Source organism: Archocentrus centrarchus, chromosome 15, assembly GCF_007364275.1.
Source record: "Archocentrus centrarchus isolate MPI-CPG fArcCen1 chromosome 15, fArcCen1, whole genome shotgun sequence".
Taxonomy (NCBI): Eukaryota; Metazoa; Chordata; class Actinopteri; order Cichliformes; family Cichlidae; genus Archocentrus; species Archocentrus centrarchus.
Window position 1 is genome coordinate 24994071 of NC_044360.1, and position 14166 is coordinate 25008236.

Here is a 14166-nt window from a genome sequence, read left to right on the forward strand (position 1 = left end):
AGCTTCGATTTTGACTTTAAATCCCTGCTCTCGTGAAGAGAAAAAACAATACTCTTTATAGAAATCTACTCGTATTTTTTAAACCTGCTGTTTGTTGATTTGAAAGTCAAAATATAAAATAAACATAAAACATAGTGTAAGTAATCATCCTAATCTGTAGGTGGCAGCGGTGAGCAAGTGTTTGTTGTAGCTACGACATGAGCGGTGGGAGTTTAGTAGATCTGTAAACTATGTGCTACGATACTTGCAGTCTTGCACTCGCATTGTGATGCTTTATAGATCAACAAAATCTGCAAGCGCAGCGAAAAAGACAAAAAGGAAGCTCATTGGAGAACTGAGCGTGTACTGTCGGCCTGCTCCGGTAGTGGCTACGTGTAATTCTCGGTGAAAATGGCTGATAGGAAAAATAATAATGTTCCCAACACCAGTGCAAATTTACTGTTCAGCGCCACCCCGGAGTTTAACTTCAATCTGCCTTTCATGCCAGTGAGTCAGGCCACCGGTCCGGCGGTGCTGTCAGGAGGTGAGACGAAGTTCCGACCGGGGAAATGTCCAAACATCAGAGGGGCCGTTACCGAGCTAAGCTAGTTAGCAGGCTGGGTTCCTGTGTGGCTATCAGGGGTTACTGAGTGGAAGAGTAACAGAAAGAGAAAGACACCGTGTCTGAGCAGCTGGTTGTTTGTCAGGCAGCAGATCAGCCTAACTGGCAGTGATGTGTTTTGGAAGGACTGTCAGTTGTGTAGCGTTTTAATTTGCATGTATTTTGGAGGGTCTCATCACTTGAATTGTTAAATTGTTTCCATCTTTCTGAGTTAAATGGAAATGGGAAGGATGGGAATTTTTCTTCATTTATTTTGTCTAATTTTAAGGACTAAACAGTTGAAAGCTGCAGCTCTCCGAGTATAAATGCATGCCCACTTTCTTTGTGATGTTTATGTGTGTCTGATGTTTTTGCAGAAATACTAAAAATGTGCTCTTCTTCTCCATTTTGATGTGCAGTAGATGATTCTACTGATGTTGGAGAAGAAGACAGTTTCGTAGGGCAGACATCTGGGAATGGACCGGCCCCGTCTACATTCAGCTACTTCTCCAACCCCATAACCACTAGTGACCCGTTCGCATCCATAGGCCAGTTGCCAGGCCAGTTGCCGTGCCCGCCACCAGTGCTGTCTACAGCCCCGACTGCAACTGGACTTGTTTCTATTCCCAGCAGTGTCAGCATGGTTCCACCACAACCTCCACCTGCCAGCTCACAAATGAACCCTTCTCCTCCCATGTTTGGCAGCGCAGTTTACCAGAGCCCTATGGGGCGTCACACTCCTCCCCCTGCCGCAATGACCCCACCACCTCCCCAGATGCAGCCGCAGAGCCACAACCCGTACAGACACACCCCGACCAGCAGTAGAGCCAGTCCTTATATTCCAGCTCCGGAGATCTTGCCTCCAACGCACACACCTCAGCAGAATCCCTACTCCCTCAGCTCGCCACCACAGACGTTCCCTCCATCAGGGCCCGTGTTTACAAAGGTGACTGTCACACCGGTATTGTTGGTCACAGGCTTGATTAATTTATTTGGGAAGTTAAATGGCTGACTTTATTATCAGGATATCAAATACATTGCATCTTTCTCTCTTCAGCCTCCTCCCACACATATTCAGGGGCCCCCACCTCCAGCCACCACAGCTGGAGCCGTCGTTCCTGCTGGTCCCATGATGCCATACAACTACAACGTCTACGAGCCAGTTCAGCCTCACTGGTTCTACTGCAAGCAGGTGGAGTCAAAAAGCGTCTGGCTTCCTTTCAGCATCTTTGACTCCCTTCAGCTCGAGGAGACGTACAACTCAGGTATGACAACGTATTACACGTGTTAATTTGTGAATGTCTTTGTCATCTTGACCTGACTGCGCAGTGAAGTTGCTGCTTTAAAGTTGTTGTGGTGGTTTTATTCTTCCAGTTCAGCCAGATCCAGAAAATGTGGTCGTACGTACGGATGGAGGGAGGTATGACGTGCAGCTCTATGACCGCACGCGGACTGCAGTGTACTGGGAGGAGGAGCCCACAGAGGTCCGACGCTGCTCCTGGTTCTACAAAGGAGATAAAGACAGTCGCTTTTCTCCCTACTCTGAGGAGTTCAGCGATAAGCTGGAGGTTTGACTCAAAAATACTTCTTTTGACCCAGCATTACACCCACTGTAATGTGCAGTTCTTTGTTGATGTAGTTGGACTGTTATTGGATTAGCAGATACCCCTGCATTGTAAATTATAATACTGTGTCATCTTTAGGCTGAATATAAGAAAGCTGTGTCTACCAACCAGTGGCACCGTAGGCTGGAGTTCCCTTCAGGAGAAACTATCGTCATGCACAATCCAAAGGTAAACCTTTGCTTCATTAATGCGCAGTAGCGGTCTGGTGATGAAATTAGCTTTATAATTGATAAGGATTGATCTGTTTGCCTTTGTAGGTCATAGTACAGTTTCAGCCCTCGTCCATGCCAGATGAGTGGGGCACAACTCAGGATGGGCAGACCAGGCCCAGAGTGGTGAAGAGAGGGATTGATGATGACCACGATGAAGTGCCTGACGGTAGATGAGTCCTCCGTGCTCAAAATAATTTCCTCTTAAGTGTATATAGGAATAAAATAATACCCCTAAACTAATAAATGCAGCATGTATCATCCACTAAGAGTAGTTTAAGGAAATGGAAAGAATGAGAAGGTATTCCTAAGGCATTAGAGGAATCATAATCTGTTTTGTAGGCCTTTTGATAGCTGGTTGGGTTGTATCTGTGGCTGCAGTGTGTGGATGTGAGCATCGATCTTTTAGTGGTTGCACAAGCAAATTTTGTGTGTATCAACCGCATAATGACAAAGTATCTGTCTAAGTGATTATGTGCACCTTTTTCCAGGTGAGCTCTCAACGGTGGACCATCTTGTGTTCATGGTTCATGGAATTGGCCCCGTCTGTGACCTGAGATTTAGGAGCATGATTGAGTGTGGTGAGTAAACGTGCCGTCGCGCTGCAGCACGTTACCCTCTGTGGCGATGCTTATGAAAGAAACTTTACAAATAAAGCATGTCGTGCTTTCAGTGGACGACTTCCGTAATGTGTCGCTGAAGCTGCTGCAGAGCCACTTTAAGAAATCGCTGGATGAGCACGCTATCAGCAGAGTGGAGTTCCTGCCTGTCCAGTGGCACACAGCTCTACATGGAGATGCCACAGGGGTGGACAGGTGAGGGGGCCACAGGTTGAACATAAAACTGACTGAACACACATGAGGTCATTATAAACAGCTCCTGTTTGGATGAAAACACCGGACACTGTGTGTATTTCTTATTTTAAAGCAAAGAGTGACATTGTTTGTTACCTGGAAGTCTTTTCTCATTTCTCGTGGGTACATAGAGCCTTTATTGGACACTGTCCTAAATACTTCAGGCATTTTTGGTGCCCCAACGCACCAGACTTCCTTTCAGGACCTTAACAGACTTATTTCTTGTTTGTCTTTGCAGAAGGATAAAGAAGATCACTTTGCCCAGCACGGGGCGTTTACGTCACTTTACAAATGAGACCTTGTTAGATGTGCTTTTCTACAACAGTCCCACTTACTGTCAGACTATCATGGACACTGTTGCTCAAGAGATTAACCGACTTCATGCTCTGTTCATGAAGAGGAACCCAGACTTCAGGGGAGGAGTGTCAGTGGCAGGGCACAGCTTAGGTAATGAATGGGATTAATTAGCTTGAACACCTCTGACCTCTCTGTCTTTCATCCTCATTGCATTTTTCTTCATATTTCTGCTTGCAGGCTCTTTGATTCTCTATGATTTACTTTCAAATCAGAAGAATGTCTCACCTGGAGTGGCCATGCCAACCATACCCACTGCTAATGGAGATGCCAAACAGGTCATGTGCCAGCTAATTTAAATACATTACAGTATGCTGTAAAAAAATTAACTGAGCAGCACATTCTTTTATTTCCCCCCCTCATAAAGATGAATACTTAAATATTGCAATATGTAATTGTAAATTTTGCTTCTCCTATCAGGTGATGGCCCCTGTTGCACAGGAAAATAATGCTGTCACCCCTCCAGCTGTGGAGGAGCAGCCCAAAGAAGACGGGGAGGAGTTTGAGGATCTTGCTGCTGTGCTGCAACATCTGGGCCTGTCTGAATACAAGAGTACCTTTGATGAGGAGAAGATTGACATTGAATCTTTTGTAAGAACAAAGCCCACCTTTGCTTATTTTACAGGCTGTTATAAAATGAGTCCAGATGCATTTTAAACATAAGACTATCAGAAATCTAGTTACAAATGTCAGATCTGAAAATAAATTGATAACATTAGGGTTTTTTTTTAATGTGATTTAATATTATTCTGCAGATATTCTCATGAAGTAGTAACATCTTATTTTGTCCCTTTTGTATTCTCTTAGCTTATGTGCACAATTGAGGACCTGAAGGAGATGGGAATCCCGCTTGGTCCCAGGAAAAAGATTGCCAAATTTGTGAAAGAAAGAGTGAGTAAGCAGGTAAGTTTGTCTGTTGAGTATCTGCGAGGCTTGCAAAATGACTGTGATAATGAACACAGACGCTTTTTATTTTTTTTCTCCCTGCCATGGTTTCATGTTCGCAGGCTGCACGTCAGGCAGCTCAGAAGAACAAAACAGAGGTCAGTCAGACTGCAGTGCCTCCACCACCAGCTGCAACAACAGCAGCTGAAGTTCCCTCTGATCCGGCTGTGAAGAAGCTTCCAGTTGGCAGCACCGTCTCCTCTGTCCATGTGAACTACAATTACTTTGAAGTTGGAACGGGACAGGTAAATAAATCTGTCTTCCAGCAACACTGTGAGGATTGTTACAGCTCTTAAAGTTGGCTTGAGTTTGAACTGACATATAATTAAACGTCTGCAGGTGTCCGTCGTCTACAACGCTCTGGACTTTGAACCTGTGAATTTCTTTGCCTTGGGTTCTCCAATCGGCATGTTCCTGACTGTGCGAGGACTCGAGAAGATCGAAGAGACGTACCAGCTGCCCACGTGCAAGGGATTCTTCAATATTTATCATCCAGTATGTAACTCTTCCAGTGTTTGCGTCCTGAAGCTGTAGCTGTTCAGGAGCTGCTCGTAACATGTTATATTGTTTTTGGTTCAGGTCTGTACATATTCTGGTGTGCATAGGCATTTTTCACTAGTCTAATGGTTAAAGTCTGTAACTTTTAAAAATGTCTTTTAGCTGGACCCAGTGGCTTACAGGATTGAGCCCATGATAATGCCAGACCTGGACTTGAAACCTGTTTTGATCCCACATCACAAAGGAAGGAAGAGGCTTCATCTTGGTATGCCACTCACTAGGACCCAAACATCCAGAGCACTGCTGTCATTATGAGATAAAGTTACATGCAAAGTAAAAAACACTTCAGGTTTTGACTGTAAACATCGACAGTTACAGCTCCACACGAGAGCCTAAACTAAGCTGTTGTTCAGTATTTCTGAATGTCCTTAGTTCAGGCCTCTCTGCCCCTTAAGGGAGAAGTGCCCTAATATCTGTGGCTACACAACACAAAGACTGTTCTTGCGCTTAGATTGCTGTGGCGCAATGAAGTGGGAAAATAAAAATGTATTTTCCTTGCTGAAAATGTTAGTTTTTGTTTAGGTGGCTGTTTTAAGAGGGTGTTTGTCAGCTTTCCTCTGTGTATTCATACCTTATGCTAGTGTAGCAGAAACTGTTCTTGTGTGGAAAATTCGATTTAGCAGCCGTTCTGTGTTTCAGAGCTGAAGGAGTCTCTCTCCAGGATGGGCTCTGACCTGAAGCAGGGCTTCATTAGCTCCCTGAGGAGTGCCTGGCAGACCCTCAATGACTTTGCTCGTGCTCATACCTCGTCTGCCCAACTTCAGGCCCAGCTGGCCCTTGTGGCCAATCAGATCGAAGAGGAGGAGAAGCAGCAAGTGCAGGAGGGTGAGAATCACTCATTTGCGACTCTTAATTCTTTTGTGTACTGTGTGAGACCAACCATGGTTTTTCTGGTTTGTCATAGAGCATAAAATTCTAGAGAACCCTGAGCCTCAAAAAGAGGAAGACGAGGCTCAGGTGAAGATCGGGATGCTAAACGGAGGGAATCGCATCGACTACGTCCTGCAGGAGAAGCCCATAGAGAGTTTCAACGAGTATTTGTTCGCCCTCCAGAGTCACCTCTGCTACTGGTACAAACAACCTCATATTAGTGAATTATTTGTAGTTGCAACTGAAGTGGAAACTTGGTTATTAAGTAGCCCACAGACAGAAAACTAAACTCCTGTTTTTTGCCATCTATTAATTTAAATAATTCTTCTGTTTGATGCTTTCAGCCTCTCAAATAGGTGATCTTTAATAATGTATCAGTGTTAAATTATTGGCCTCGTGAACACTATTTTGGTTTCAGTAAAAAAAAAAGAATCATAATAATAATGACACTGTTTGGCTTTTTGCAAAAGTTGTTTTTCATTTGAATAAATGGGCCTTTTTCCCAGACACACCACAGTCCATTTAGCTGCTTCGGTTTCAGGGTGCTGGCTTTCTGAAACACTTGTGTTGTTTTTGTAGGCAGTCTGAAGATACGGCTCTGCTCATTCTCAAAGAGATCTACAAGACCATGGGGATCCATCCAGAACAGATGGCACACTAATACGCCGAGTACACCTGTCTGCAATTTGGTTTCACGTATCAGTTCTTCACCAGGATTTTGATTATTTTTCCTTTTATTTTTTATTGATGTAGTTTATTGTATACAGATGAATAATACAATTGTATTACGCCATTTGTCTTAAATTAAGAAACATACGAATGAGCTAGTTGATTCAAAGAAACTTGACAAGTTTGATATTACATTTTTATAGCTTAAATTATAGAAGGGGGTCAGGTTTCCTTAAAATGTGTATTATCGGATTAAGTGCTAACAGCAGGAAGGAGAGAGCATAAGTGAACACAGCCTTCTGTAAGTTTTATTTCATGGCAAGACTCAAAATAAATCATTACTTTGCTCAAGCCTTTTTTCTTTGAATTGTGTACTGCTGATGTATTCTCCTGCAGGGTAAGGAGACTCGAAGACTATCTACAAAAAGCTGGAATATTTGCAAAAAACATTGATAATAAAATAATTACAGTACAGGATGAGCTGCAGTGAGAACCTGCTTCCACTGCGAGGGATAAAAAGCACTTCTTGCCTGCTCTTTGTAATCTTTAGACAGCTGTACTCATTAAAATGACCCCTCTAACCTGTGGGAACTGTTCAGCTGTAACATTATGTGGAATAAAAACCAGCAGCTGTGCAGATACAGCTTCAAACATTTTCAGAAGAAACGGATCATAGTACTGTAAGCATGTAGGCACATATTTAACTCATGTATGAAACAATGGAATTTTAGAAAAATATTTACAAGTGTGACTGTAACATTCAATCTCAGTCCAGTATAAGGAATCATAGTGCTGGGAGTGATTCTCATTGTTGTTATTTATACAATAATACTGGTCCACATACACCTGATATTGCAGCGCTGCATGCAGTAAGCAGATCTTTGCTCCTAGTCCTGAACTCTTGGAAGCAATCAGCAATAAATGAATGAATACAGCGACCGACTGTCACAAAACACAGAAAGTTCCCTTTTTTTAAAAAAACAAAAAAAAAAAAACAACACAAACCTTCTGACAGAACTTATAATACTAACAGAATAGTATAGCTCCATATACTACTGCCAAAATACTGCGTGAAAGATTATAAAGTGTTCTGATCTAAAGTTGAAAATAAGTGTAAACTTTTGGCTTCTTTTGTTCATTATGAGAAAGTGCAACATTTTTACTGTTGTCAATAAATTACACAACATGTTATCCTTTAATGTGTCTTTAGTCTGATTTAAAAAAACAAAAAAAAAAAACAAAGCCCGTCCAAACACCAGCAGCTGCAGAAATCATCTGAATGAGCCGGAATCTGACGTCACATTCAGCTGTTAAAGGTGCTAAAAGACTGGCTGCAGGTCAGGCGCTGTGTTTGAAGCATGTAGGATAGCTTAATGAGAGGTTAATGAGTCCAAAGTTAGTAAGCGCATGCTTATTGAATTGATTTAATGTAAAATATGACAACCTAAATCCAACCTGTTGTTTCTCCCTCAGCAAGTATTGCTAATTTGATCCTCAGCTCTTCAGTAAGACTCGTGCTATGTTGTGAAGTTTCACATTGACTAATGTTCATTTTTGTACATTCATTTGTCTACAGCTGTGCGGTGAAATGCAGAAGGATCCATGTAAACGTGCCTTAATAATATTAGCACCTTGCAGTCTTAATGTAGAAATGATGCTGGGTATGCAGAGGCTCACTCAGTCCTCCGTTTTGCTCTGTGTCTTGAAGGCCTGTTTGCGTAGGTGAGCCTCGATCTCCTCGCGGAAAACCAGCATGCCCAGGTGAGAGTGGGAGGCCTCGTTCATTGCTTTGGACTGGATACACATGCGGTACTGCTCCGGTGTCAGCTCATCCGCGCACTGCTTCTCGTGCCACAGGTGGAACAGACCCGACACAGGTGTACGGATCACTATTATGTCGCTCCGGAGATACTTCCTGTACAAGTGGACGTCTTCCACACCCCAACCTTTGACCTCAAGATCAAAACCGCCTGCAGGAATATTACACATTTACAACATATTATACAAAATGCAAAAGCTTCTTAGAAAATTATCATGTATAATGAAACAAATGATCAGTGCTTACCAATATTTAGAAAGTCTGAGCGGTACTGACAGGTCATTCCGAATCCAAAATCTCTCCAGAATCCAGCATCCTTTTTGTGAATCTATTTGAAAACACAGTCATCTCTGATACACACTTCACCACCAAACCAGCTTTCTAACATGTTGGTCAGAATGTGAATGTTTGTACATCTTACCAGCTGGAGTTCAATAGGTGGAGCCAGCTCCAAATTTCCATAGACTATTGCAGGATTGTACAAACTGAACACGACTGGATAGAAGACTTTCTTGTCTATAAAACAGGGCAAGCAAATCAACCTTTGGCTGAAAGGAAGAGCACAAAAAGACTATAATAAACGTGAGCCAATTAAACCTACTTGGCGCAGTGTGGAGACGACAGGTGTTGAGGAACTCTAGTGTAAAATGGATGTCCACGTCACAAAAAAACATTAAGACGTCGCCTTTCTTCCACGCGTGAGCGCCGATATCCAAACCTCGACCCCGCGAAAACTCCTCATCCACTGGGATCAGAGTATAGTTGGAGAAGCTTTCCTCCCTATTAAAAAAAAACACAAACAAAAAAACATGACTGTTTTTTAACAAATGCCACACACAACATATTATGCACAGGAAGTAGAACAACCCTATTAAAAGGTCTTTGTGGTGAAAGGACCCACCTTGACATTTTTTCCAGCGATGACTTCACCTCCTGTAGGCCTTCCTGCCCAAAATAAACCACTGAGAGATGTACTCCTCTGTCATGCTGTATGCACACCTCCCTAAAAACACGTTTCCAATGAATTACAAGAACACGCAAGGCTGTAGCTTTTTACACAACAATGGTGAAAACAAAGGCAAACACATCTACTGAAAGACGTTAGAACAGAGCATGCTGGCTCATGCTTAGTGGAAAGGGATGGGTTCAGATTCATTCTCACCTGAAGTTTTGCAAGAACTGTGAGAAAGTTTCTACTCTGCCTGCTAGTGGCACAATGATGTTAATAATCATTCCTGATGTTTCTACAGATGTGCTCCTGACTTTCATTAAGGGTCCAAAAGGCCTGAAGAGTGTGACGTGGCGGAAGCTGCTGGAATCCTCTTTGGCAAAGAAGAGCTCGTAAAGTGTCCCTTTGTCTCGCTCTGTCCGGTACAGCCCTGCCAAAAGAAGACAGTTTGAAAATCACGGAGACATGCTGAGAAAATATACCAGTTACAGCCGGGTCAAAAAACCTGCCAAGTGCCAAATGCAGGAAGAATTTCTGTTTGGTGCTACTTCTGTGCATGACTAACACACAAACACAGACACGTAGCATCATTTTTTTTTTTTTTTTGGTTCCCATCCGTGTTATGCAAGACACACTACAAACTTCATCTGACTGGTTCTGAAACTTCATCTGACTGGATCTGACCCCTGCAATTTTGCCAAACCATAACCATCTCATGTAATCTCATAACCACAACTCTAACCAAGCGATAAACACTAGCCAAGGAACAGGAGGTCACGGGCTGTGCAGCAAGGAGGATGATTACAGTTGAGAAACTTTCAAATTTATTTTACTCTTGAGGCATGACTTCTGAGATCAAGACTTCTTGAGCTGAACTGATTCTTGACAAAAAAAAAGTTCAATTTATTATTTTTTTGCAGGTTAATTTTTTTCACTGAGTGGAAAAGGTTCATTTTGGACACTGGTTACAGTCATTACCTCTTAGTCTGTCATTTTAGTCTCACCTTCAGTAAAGTGACCATCTGTGTAGGTTTGCCTCTGCATCGGCACATCGTCCTCTACACCGTCCTCCTCGTCAGGGTTGTTGATGATGTCCAGCGCGGCCTCAATAACCTCCACCAGCTCATCCCTGCGGTCTTTGCGGACCGGTTTCTCCTCCGGGTGCCGCGTCAGCCCCATCTCCAGCTGGTACACCTTGGAAGAAGTAAAACTCTCAAATGGCACCAGGGCATACTCGCTTGGGAGGCGTGCGCCTGTGTTGACCTCAGCCTTGTCGATCTGAGAATGCAAGTACTCTAGCAAATCTCCAGGCTCTTGGTCTTTATCGGCCAGACCCTGGACTCCTGGAAGCTCCTTCTTCTCTTGTAGGAGTTTCAGCTTCTCGCTCATTTCCTGCAATTCCTGCTTAAGCTGGGCGATCTGCCGCTTCAGACTGGTGGCACGGTTTGAGTGGCGCTCCTCCTGTTCCTGGAGCAGGGCCTGGTAATATTCTTTTCCATAGGTCTCTCCTACAGGGCCGGGCAGGATCAGGCTGACGTCTGCTGGTGGAGTGCACTCCAGCAGATATGCAAACAGCAGCAACACCAGCAGCAGAAAGAGACCCAGGAAGAGCCAGCGGACCCGACCCTGGAGTGGCAACCCCCGCCTGGGCATCACGTTCTCATAAAAGCTATAGCTGACAAGTCTGCATTCCCTTTCCCCTCTTGCTCACATTACTTAAAACAGGCTTCTGCACATCATCGTAGAGACATGGGAGGATGTATAGGTCATTTTGGAGTGAAGCTCTTGTTCTTTGGCTCCAATCATCAGTGTTTTCACACATAGGTCCAGTGTAAATCCATGAAATGATCAGCTGTTAAAGACACAAATCCACAATCAGAAAAAACAAACAAACAATTAGCCACGATACAGGGACTTTTAGTTCAAAACACTGACAATCAGCAGATAATCAGACAATGCCACTTAATAATACAAAACTGTGATACATCTGAAATCAACCAACCTGATATCTACAGTTTCCTTCAATCGGTTAATTCTCGTTGAACATGTGTCCAACTTCGTCATTTCAAAGATTCCGTTTAAACCTGAGTAAGGAGGTACAGCAGCAATTAGCTGCACCTGGAGCGCTAAGACACGGCGGCTAGCTCTCAGCCAAACAGCAGCACACGTACGGAAACTGGTGGGCGAGATTCACAGCAAGCTATCTACACAATGACTTCCCGTCTAACTGTTTCTTTTCAAAATAAACTCACGCTCTGTGTAGAGCAGCAGACAAAACACTCCACCGAGTCCAAGAGTTACCTTCTTGGAATGAATAGCTATAAGATGGGGACAAAACAAGTGAAACACACCGTGTTTAAGGTTGAATTGTTATTATCTTGTGACTTACACTTTAAGAAAATGCCATACAAATTTCTACACCTGGTATCTTATCAACCAGATACCATGCACAGCGGATTCTTGAAGGTCACACAGCTCCAGGCCCACTCTCACAAAGTAACCCTGTTTTCCCGCTCTCTCACACACAGATATAAATCAGTCTCTAGACATTTATAATGAAATCAGCAGGACTCTGAATCCAGCCAGAACTGGACCCGAGCAGCTCTGATGCTTCAAAAGCACTCCTTTGCACATTTAAAGAGTTTTTTTTTTCTTGTTTATCTTAACATTTTTCCTCTTCTTTTGAAAAAGAGACCTTAAATGTTTAACACACCACACAGAAATCCCGCTGTTGTTTTTTAGTCAACATACCAAAAGGCAAAAATGTCAGATTATAGCTACTCATAAAGAACACAAAACTATTCTGCTTATGAAGTGTCACTAAAATGAGGAACCACTGACAAACGCGACTTTAAGAAGTGCTTGTTGGACACTTTTTTTTCTTTTTACTGATATTTAACAATCCTTCCACACTGTGTCTGTTTTTGACTCATCATTAAGGATGTATTAGTTCATTTATGTCAGCAACGAACTTGGCTCTTTTAATCGGTTTTGTTTTGTTTTGTTTTTTGCACGATCTGCTGGCTCAAAGAAAGCATTTCACATGAATCTCTTATCAACTTTAACATACAGCTTGTCAATTCAAGAACAAAGCAACACAGGACTAGTTGAAATAATACAATATCTAACAGTTTGGTGCCACTTAAAACTACTCATTGAGACTTCAGGTCTACTTACACTGCGGCAGAAAAAAAAGGTTGGTTATGTTTGCAAATTTCAGCCCCCTCATTTTTTTTGGAAATTTGCGACAGTAAACTCAGCATTTACCCTTATTTTGAAAGAATCCGAACCGGATATTTCTACAGCTCTGCTGCTAGCTTAGCGACGTTCCGCGCTTCACTTCGCTTTCAGCTTTTTATTTGTACCCCTTAGAGAGCCACCGTATTACTCATAGCAGTCACAAAACATTCACTCACCTAATCCCGTTTTTGTCCATGACTGCCTCTGCTTACAGCTGTCGCATTCTGTGTTAAACTAGCAGCAGCGGGTAGGTTGTGTTACAGAATGCCACGGAGCAAAGAGAAAAGAGTGGGTTGTAGCCTACTTCCGGTCAAAAACTAACCAATCGGAGCGTGTCTAACGAGTGTCGTCATCAAGCACGCCGACCCTCCAGGTTCATAATATTGTTTATTGTTATTAAAATAATGGCGTTATTATTATATTGTAATTGTAAACCTATTATTGTTAACATTAGAACATACTGAATTTTTTTAAACTCATACCGACTACAGCATCTTCCAGTAACGTAACAACGTTTATCTGGTAAAAAGCGATTATTGTCTCCTTTCCCCCCTATTTCTCTGCTCAAACTGATAAAGCAAACCTCTTATCTGTCATGATAAACTAGCTGACAGGTCTGAATCGAATTAGCACTGAAGCCCACTCTAACTGGCCGTACATCATTTGTTTAATGTTCATAAACATGTGATATGATCTGAGTGTGGTGCACAAAATAAACCAGGAAATGTTCTCCTGGGATTCTATTTATAGTCATTACTGTATTTTCATTTCCTTAATTAGGAGAGCAGAAGTGAGACATTATCTGGAAAGCACCGAATCACCTTGGAAAGTCCACCACAGAACTTCATCAACACTTTAGACCATTTCTTTTTTTTTTCTTTTTTTCTTTCTATTTTTTCTATTTTAATTATATGATATCCAGCAAGTTGATGCAGAGATGTCAGTATTATGGTGCATGGGCGATAATGGAAGAGATAAATTAAAGGAGGTGCTACATCTTGCTAGTAATGGGTTTGGGCTTCAGGACCACATTAATTCTTTCTGGCATTGATTCAACAAAGTACTGAAAGCACTCCTCAAATATTTTGGTCCATATTGACATGATTGCATCACACAGTTGCTGCAGATTTGCTGGCTGAACATTCATGATGTGACTCTCCCATTTCACCACATCCCAAAGGTGCTCTATTGGATTGAGATCTGGTGACTGTGGAGGTCATTTGAGTTCAGTGAACTCACTGTCGTGTTCAATAAACCAGTTTGAGCTTTGTGACATGGAAAGTTATCCATCAGCCATCAGAAGATGGACACACTTTGGCCATAAAGGGGTGGGCATGGTCAGTAACAACAGTCAGGTAGACTGTGGTACCAAGGGGGCCAAAGTAGGCCAAGAAAATATTCCCTACATCATTACACGACCACCAACGGACTGCTCCACTGGTACAAGGCAGGGTGGGCTTGTCAGATCAGGCAGTCTAGGCTTCTATTGTCCAA

The 14166-nt window shown here is 42.7% G+C and overlaps 2 protein-coding genes across 4 annotated transcripts; one reads left to right on the forward strand and one right to left on the reverse strand.

Annotated features, from left to right (window-relative positions):
- Positions 1-227: 227 nt before the first annotated feature.
- sec23ip (SEC23 interacting protein) lies at positions 228-7636 on the forward strand. Of its 2 annotated transcripts, none has more exons than XM_030747810.1 (18): positions 228-523; positions 1003-1526; positions 1638-1845; positions 1955-2148; positions 2284-2373; positions 2463-2583; positions 2906-2995; positions 3088-3229; positions 3507-3715; positions 3803-3900; positions 4043-4213; positions 4430-4525; positions 4630-4812; positions 4907-5062; positions 5228-5330; positions 5765-5950; positions 6030-6195; positions 6575-7636. In XM_030747810.1, exons 1-18 carry the CDS (start codon positions 391-393, stop codon positions 6654-6656), a joined length of 2952 nt encoding a protein of 983 aa, XP_030603670.1. In that variant the 5' UTR covers positions 228-390; the 3' UTR covers positions 6657-7636. The 2 variants fall into 2 exon arrangements, with proteins under 2 accessions (XP_030603670.1, XP_030603668.1); XM_030747808.1 differs by having other exon boundaries at positions 233-523; positions 1000-1526.
- On the reverse strand, positions 6951-12974 carry csgalnact2 (chondroitin sulfate N-acetylgalactosaminyltransferase 2). Of its 2 annotated transcripts, none has more exons than XM_030747812.1 (8): positions 12849-12974; positions 10437-11284; positions 9646-9862; positions 9385-9486; positions 9085-9263; positions 8905-8999; positions 8730-8811; positions 6951-8634 (listed from the first exon to the last, which is right to left on the reverse strand). In XM_030747812.1, exons 2-8 carry the CDS (start codon positions 11083-11085, stop codon positions 8342-8344), a joined length of 1617 nt encoding a protein of 538 aa, XP_030603672.1. In that variant the 5' UTR covers positions 11086-11284; positions 12849-12974; the 3' UTR covers positions 6951-8341. The 2 variants fall into 2 exon arrangements, with proteins under 2 accessions (XP_030603672.1, XP_030603673.1); XM_030747813.1 differs by lacking the exon at positions 12849-12974 and adding an exon at positions 11435-11607.
- Between the last annotated feature and the right edge of the window lie 1192 nt (positions 12975-14166).

Bases quoted from the DNA above. Each gene is read 5' to 3' on its own strand.
- sec23ip (XM_030747808.1), top strand. From the start codon at position 391: ATGGCTGATAGGAAAAATAATAATGTTCCCAACACCAGTGCAAATTTA. The intron at 1,527-1,637 runs GTGACTGTCACA...TTCTCTCTTCAG, and splicing joins CAGGGCCCGTGTTTACAAAG to CCTCCTCCCACACATATTCA. The intron at 4,813-4,906 runs GTAAATAAATCT...AAACGTCTGCAG, and splicing joins TTGAAGTTGGAACGGGACAG to GTGTCCGTCGTCTACAACGC.
- csgalnact2 (XM_030747812.1), bottom strand. From the start codon at position 11,085: ATGCCCAGGCGGGGGTTGCCACTCCAGGGTCGGGTCCGCTGGCTCTTC. The intron at 9,000-9,084 runs GTAGGTTTAATT...CCTGTTTTATAG, and splicing joins TCGTCTCCACACTGCGCCAA to ACAAGAAAGTCTTCTATCCA. The intron at 8,812-8,904 runs GTAAGATGTACA...GTTTTCAAATAG, and splicing joins CACCTATTGAACTCCAGCTG to ATTCACAAAAAGGATGCTGG.